The sequence below is a fragment of the Tachypleus tridentatus genome, chromosome 6 (genome assembly GCF_004210375.1).
Source record: "Tachypleus tridentatus isolate NWPU-2018 chromosome 6, ASM421037v1, whole genome shotgun sequence".
Taxonomy (NCBI): domain Eukaryota; kingdom Metazoa; phylum Arthropoda; class Merostomata; order Xiphosura; family Limulidae; genus Tachypleus; species Tachypleus tridentatus.
Window position 1 is genome coordinate 130,437,143 of NC_134830.1, and position 7,640 is coordinate 130,444,782.

Consider the following 7,640-nt stretch of genomic DNA (forward strand, 5'->3'; position numbering starts at 1 on the left):
ACAGGTTATTTCTTTTTTTATTCATCATTTTTCTCATTTTCTTCTTTCCCAATGTTGTTGGCCATAGCATAGGATTCTTCAGATGGACATGTAGATGACTTTCTATACAGACATCCCTTCTTCTCCTGACTATCTAGTTATTTTGTTTTCTATGAGAAATTGACTTCTACTAGTTCCTGTACTTCAGTCAATCCACCAGTAGAAATGAGTAAGTTTGTTTCTCCTATCTTCATACATGATCCTGCCAGGTGGCTGGTGTTCCCTCAAAGGATACATTTATTTTCTAAATTGTAGAACAATCCATAATAGCAGAAGTCCTTCTTTTCTGCCCAGGCAATCTCACACCACCAGTGTCCACATTAAAATAAAAGTATATTTCACCTAAGGTATGGACATATGATTTTTCTTCCCTTTTGATGTAATATTTTTCAAAGATTCTGCAGCTTAGTTAAAGTTGTATTTGTATGTATGTTTGTGTATATATTTAATGTGTGTGTGTGAATTTCACACATATATCAAGAAAGATAACGTTTGAATAATGAAGTTTTCTAAAAGATGACATTTTGTTGAACTGTTGAAAACAAAATTACTGAATTCTGAGTTTAGAGTTTTCATGAAGAATTTATGAAATGATTAAAACATTAGAGGGTCATCATATGTTTTATAGGTTTTATTCCATGTAAGGAATTTTGTTTTCATAGGCTCCTCTAATTTCAAAACAAGAAATTCAGATTTGGTATATTAAGCTTATTAATTGATACTGTTTTGAAGAAAAGTGTAATTTTTTAACTGTTAAAAGGTAGATAGATTTGTGGAACATATTTATTGAAAACTGATACATATTACTGGTGAATTTATAAACGTAATTATTTGTTAAAAAAAACAACTAATACTTTAATCTTTCTATTTTATAGAAGAAATGTCAATCATATTTGGCAAGTAATTTTGTACGCTCGTCGAATTTTCTATAAAATAGAAAATCAAAATCCACTGAATCCAGAAGCATCAGTTTTGTAAGTAAATGTCCTTTTAACAGAAAATCTTGTTCAAAGAATTCTGCACTTTCACCAAAAAGTTGTAGGCTAATAACTGTATCGTACACGTTGTAATAAACATTTATCAGTTAATTTTGCTTATTTTGACTTCAAGTGGGTATTAGTCATTATAACTAATTCAACTTTGGAATACAATACCCAAGTGACCTTTTCTAACTTATGCCATAACTTATGATAAGTGTGTGAACTTTTCATATGTACCCTAATAAATATCTGAAAAAGGACTGAAATTTGTAATAGTTTAGTTATTATAAGGTAAAATTCCTGTTATAAAAAATTCTAGAGAACTTAATCTTGTATGAAATGCAAATGATTAGTTATTTAGTCTTACTTCTTAAATTCCTGAGGGACTAGGTAACGAATGCAGTGTTTAAAAATGTAATAGACCTAACTAATGTTTTATGACAAGTTTAATTATAAACTGATAAATTTATTGTAACATAAAGTTGCTTTTGTTTACCAATTGAATGTTCATCCTTGCTGGTTTGCATTGTATTAATTTCTGAATATAAAACTTTGAAAGTTTCATGGTGTAAAGAGAAATAACACTAAAATAAAATGAGAGAAGTTATAAAAAGTTAAGAAGCCTACAGCTCTTAAGATTAATAATTGTTATAGACCAGAATCAACTAAGTAATTCTGTTTTAAAATAAATATAATTTTTTTTTATTATATACTTAAATTTTAACTTTTAATATGGTTTATTATGATACAGTTAATATTAAAATAAAGAAAATAAGAGAAAGAGAGTTTGAATGAAACCTGTTTGTTCATTTGGGAAGTTCTAGATATTATGTGAAAGAAATATTATTAATATTAATAGTAATTTTATTTTTACCATGAAAATCACCTATTACATAGAATATCTCAGTAAAAGTTTTGTAAATTTTGACTCTTTGTGCAAATAAAAGACTGGTAATGTTTAATAACAAATTTATCAAATTTCATGAAGGTAACATGATACATTCACTTATAATACTTACAGTTTCATAGTTACATGGTGTTTATAAGACTGTCAAAAGGGACAGTCTGTATACAGAGAGTTAAACCTTGAGCCATGTATTTTGAATAATGTTATGTGATTAAAACCACTTAAATCTAGCCACATCACAATTGTTTCTATGGTATGAACATTCTCTATTTCAACAACACATATCTAATACTTCTAGTAAGCTTTGTTCTAAGACTGGCATTCTACTTTGTTTTAGCTTTTCCTCTATCAGACCTTGTTTTTGTTTTTTTCCTGTATATTTTTCATTTATTATTATAAAAGTTACTAAAATGTAAGTATTGATAAATTAAAATAAATAGTAATAATAATAATTGTTTATAAGGTATGCCCTTGAATAGTTCTGTGTTATGTAATTCAGTACTGTGAAGTGGGATACACATTCCCCATGTGAGTTGCAATTTATATGCCATAAGTATTAGTCAGACAGGTTTGAAGGGCAATAGAATAATTTAATTTTGTGTGTATTAGTTTGTTATAACTTAGAAAACAAGCTGAAACAAAATAAACAAAAATGCTGCACTAATTGAAAAGATCCCAGAGTACAAGCAATAATGTGGGATTATAAGATGTACCCTAGTTTTTAGAGGTGACTGTAGAAGTAGGACCCACATTTTGGTGGGGATACACTGTATATTAGTCTTAACCTCTATTCTCCAGTCTTGCATAAGAAATAAGAGTAGCAATAGTTATAGAAATTATTAGAACGAGATATGGGTGCTCAAGCCCACAATGCCCCACATCTTTATCACCGTTTACTACCTGCAGACAAAATGTGGAAAGGTGACTGCTCTCCCAAGTAAAGAAGAAAATGAATTAAAGTAATGCAAGAAAAAGAAAATAAGGTACTACCATTTGGGATAAGTTGAAAACTTGCCTCTTGAAGTTAGCATTCCAGCTCCCAATATGATAGAAAGGCACTAATTGACAACACAGTAAACAAACTATACCAGCATGTGTATGTGTATATATAATATTTAAGCTGCTTAGTTAGGATAAACATTTCTCATTTTGTGTTATAATTTGCAGTCATTTCAGAGAGAAAATTGGAGAAATTTAGAATTATTTTATAATGGCTACAAGGTTGGTCAAATAAACTGACCTCATGATGTCTCATAGAGTTAAATATCATCCCCCAAAAGTAATATAAAATTTTGTCTTTTATATAAAAGTGTTTTCATACTCCTTGAGTGATGCACATATTTTGGAGACAAACAAGCGAGTTGTTACTATAATTTGTCTATTAACAACTTATTATAACAACAGTTGGACCAAAACAAATAATAAAGGAAATCATGTTGTCACTTTTATCTAATGATACCTTAAAGAAGATATTTTGTTTATTAGAAAAGCCTTTCATTTTTACCCTCTTGTATATTGTCCAACTTTAGTACTTGCTAAGGATAAACAACATGAAATAAAGCATAGGGATAAGTCAGGTTTTTTTCAGTTGTGTTAGCTCCTGTGTTTATCGTCTGGACATTATTTGTTTTGGTTGTCTAAGATCTATGGTCAACATCAAGAAACTTAAACTTGTATACTGTTGCAAATTATTGGTTATTTTAGCCTAGAAAATATAATTTCTATCTCTCGAAAAAAATATTTGAGACATATTTATACTGTTGGCAGTGTATTTCATGAATTTTGTGAGTTACACTTGTTATGGTCTACTGTACTCAAACATTTACTTTCTGTATAACTGATATGTTCTAACAGTTTTATGTAATTTGTATTTGGAGCCTTAATCACATTTTCTCATACTAAACAATCATTTATAGTAAGGGTAGTTAAAGCATACATTCAAACTGTACACCTGTCAATGTGCTGCTCCTGCAGCTTATTTTTACTTGAGATGTTTTGGAACTTGAATGTAGATTGCCACAGTTTCTTTACATTTTAAAGATCTGATATCTATATTCCACACCACAATTGTTGTTTATTAATGAATATACATTTTCTATAGGTTATATTTATTTACTATGATATGACTTCAAACATGTTTAAATCAGTTTCATTTTTCAGCATTGAAATCTTTCCTTTACTTACAGGTTAATTCTAATTAATGCAAAGTTTGTTAAGGAATAGGTTTCAAAATTCAATAAGCATAATAGTACAGTTTGTTTATTATTACTTCTTCTTACAAAGAAAAAAGTAATTTTTATCAAAAACTATTTGAAGCCGAACGAATTTAATTGTTTTTTATGAATAATTACTTCACTATGAATTTCCAAAGTTTTAAGTTTAAAGTTAGCTTTTATCTTAATAGTAATGATCTTACACAGGTGTAATTTAAATATGTATTTAATTTATAAATTAATAGTTAAGAATATGTGAGTTTCACTACTAGGTAGTTGTCTATTCATATAAAATAAAACTAGTTTGACAAAATGTAATATTTTAATAACTTTGTGATAACTGGAGTTGAAGATAAGCAGCAACTAACAATTGCTAAATGGAAGATGGGTTACGTATTCCTCAAATTGTAAGCTTCTTCCAGATTTTGATTTATACAAATAGTAATTATTTTAATACCCTTTGTAAGTAGTATTGATTTTTTTTCATTATTTTTTAACTTGTTATTTTGCAGTACTGTTGGGTACTTCTTTGAATTTTATGTAACAAAATTAGTTTAAGACTTATCAATAATCATAAGAAAATATTTTTAACTGTAGATATGAGAGAGACCTAGAATTGTTCAAGGTCAAAGTGGCTGAGAGTATTAACTTTTGTCATGAAAAGCTGTATGATACCTCAACTCAAGATCCACATGCTCTCCGCTTCAGTCCGTGGGAACCAACTATACATGAGAATGTTAGGAAGAAATTATTATCTGGAAATGTATGTTACTTTTTGTATTTTACTGAACTTATTCCTCCCAGTTATTGCTCAACTTACTCATACCAGGATAAGAGTTTTGATGTATGATTTAATTATTGTTGCTATAAATGAAAATGCAAAAATATGTGGAAAAACAAAAACAACAAAAAATTCTTATGTACCTCAAAGTTCATATTTATATATTTATAAATTTTAAAATGTATAAATCAAGTAAATAATTATTTTTCTTCTAATATTCTCCTACAAATGAGGCCCAGCATGGCCAGGTGATTGGGGCATGTGACTTAAAATCTGAGGATCACAGGTTTGACTCCCTGTCCCACCAAACATTCTTGCCTTTTCAGCCATAAGTGCATTATTATGTGAAAATAGAAACAGTTAGAAAATAGTTTAGAAAGAGTTTTGAAATGTAGTTTGAGTGGTGTTTACTAGCTTATATACTTTACAAATAACTCATGTTTTATCACAGTTTATAAACACTAATTTGTACTCTACATCTTAGGAAGTACAATAAGTTATTTTTTTTTCTAAATGAATAAATTATCAAATTTTACAAGTCTGGTTTGCAAAATAAATGGATTAAAAGATTTGGGCTAGATCTAAATTCAGTTTTGGTCATTTTGACACATTGTGGTCACCATGAAACCATCAAAATATATAACTCTGAATAAACTAGGTATACCTTCACAATTTTGAAAGTATTAATTAAACGTTACAAGTATTTTGCACACCATTTATAATGAGATATTTTTACTGAAGAGTTATTTATGAATTTCCAAATATTTCTGGGTCAATCTGAATGCAACTCTCCAACCAGCCTTAAGGAATAAGACAAAATTATATATATATGAAAACAAGAAAGTTAGTACTTGTATCTTTAGTTGGGCTGCCAACAGGTGAAGCACTCTAAACCATTTTGTTTTGAGTGAGACAATGTTTATCTACAAAAATTTGTACTTATTTCAAATATAATGTTTTTTTACAATATAAATAGTTATCATTCACTGTAGTAGGAGGTCTTATAATTACTGTAATTTTATCTTTCTAATGAAACTGTAAATTAGTTAGACATTTATCTGAATTATCTAATTGTGAAATAACCAACATAAAGTTCCTTGTAAAGGGAATTCTTCTTTTTCTGTTGGTTAGAAATAATCCAACAACAATTTCAAAAAGAATTATTGACATTTTCTTAAATAATAATGTGAGAGGGGATGTATCATGTAGGTTGGACATTTTCTATGTAACAAAAGCAAGAAGACTGGAGGTTTACATTCTGACTTGTCAGTATCTATAAAATGTTTTTGTAATTTAGCCTTGTTCACCTATGATATATTTAGTGTGTGTGTGTGTGTGTGTGTCTGATTTCTTTTCTATTCAAAGTACTTTATATATAAAAGCTTACAACATATCATGAAGATACAATTACTAAATTAAAAGTTATGTATACTTTATTGGTTACAAGGTCAGTCAAAGTGACCAAGCACATATAGTGTGGTAACATGCATTGATATTAAAGTAGTTTAATTAACAATTTTGAACACAACCTGTATAACTTATTGTGACATGCATACTTTGGCATGTATATCTATACACAAGTTACCTATCTTATCTAAGAGTTATACCGAAATACTAAGATAAGATTTTTCTGTTTTAGAAAGAAGATAACGATACTAAAGTCTCCACACCTTCAGGCTTATCCTGGATACAAAAAGGAACTTTAAAGATATTCTCAAAAACAGCATCTTAAATACCCAGATGTGATTAACGTTCCTTTTGAATAATAGCATTTTATGATATTTGATTGAAATATCCTTTACCACATAAATAAACATTGACATTATTTTATCTAATTTGTAATATATAGTTTGTTTCTCCAGTGCTATGTTTACCCTTCACAACACATTCAGATTCTGAAGGTAGTGATTATAAAGTTCAGTTTGAAATATATGTATGTATGTGTTTCATTGTAATGGATAACAAATAAAAATTAAATTGGTTATACTGTTCAGATTGATTTTTTTAAACAATAAAACCTGTAATTTATAAAAATAAACGTGAATTCCATGTTTGTTTGTTTTTCATTCTCATGTAGTTGTCAATAACAGTGTATGAAATAAAGCATAGGGGCAAGTCAGCTTTCTGCTAGTTTTGTTAGCCCCTGTGTATATTGCCTGAACACTAATTACTTTTGTTATCTAAAATCTATGATCAACATCACAAAACTTAAACTTATGTACTGTTGCAAATTATCAGTTATTTTAGCCTAGAAAATAAATTCCTACATTTTGAAAAAAAATACATAAGACATATTTGCAGTGTTGGTAGTGTATTTTGTGAAATTTGAGTAAATTTTGTTATAGTCTACTGTACTCAAACATTTACTTGCTGTGTAACTGATTTATATTCTATAACAGTGAAATAAAATACTGTGTAATTTTAAGGTGCTGATTTTTCAATGTAATCAAAACTTAACGCTCAGTAATACTGAAATTGCAATGCATGTAAATATTTGTAAGATAATAAATATTTTTGTTTACACCACGAAATTATTGTAAAAACATTTTAAGAAATGTAACAATTTTATGAGCTTTTGTGTTTAGTTTTCCTAATGTTACTTACAAGGTTCTCACATACAAAAAAAACAAAAAAACTTCATATAACAAAAGCTATAAACCAAGTCTCAACTACAACTATAGTCAACATAAGATTGAAATAAAGACACAAAACTGTACTCA

At 28.3% G+C, this 7,640-nt stretch overlaps 1 protein-coding gene across 1 annotated transcript in view; it reads left to right on the forward strand.

Annotated features, from left to right (window-relative positions):
* Positions 1-7,345, forward strand: part of LOC143253661 (AKT-interacting protein-like) — a 31,195-nt gene extending 23,850 nt beyond the window's left edge. The window contains exons 6-8 of the mRNA XM_076507865.1: positions 915-1,013; positions 4,737-4,902; positions 6,560-7,345. Of these exons, the coding sequence (XP_076363980.1) occupies positions 915-1,013; positions 4,737-4,902; positions 6,560-6,652 (358 nt within the window). The 3' untranslated portion in view covers positions 6,653-7,345. The remainder of the gene's footprint in view (positions 1-914; positions 1,014-4,736; positions 4,903-6,559) is intronic.
* The last annotated feature ends 295 nt before the right edge of the window (positions 7,346-7,640 follow it).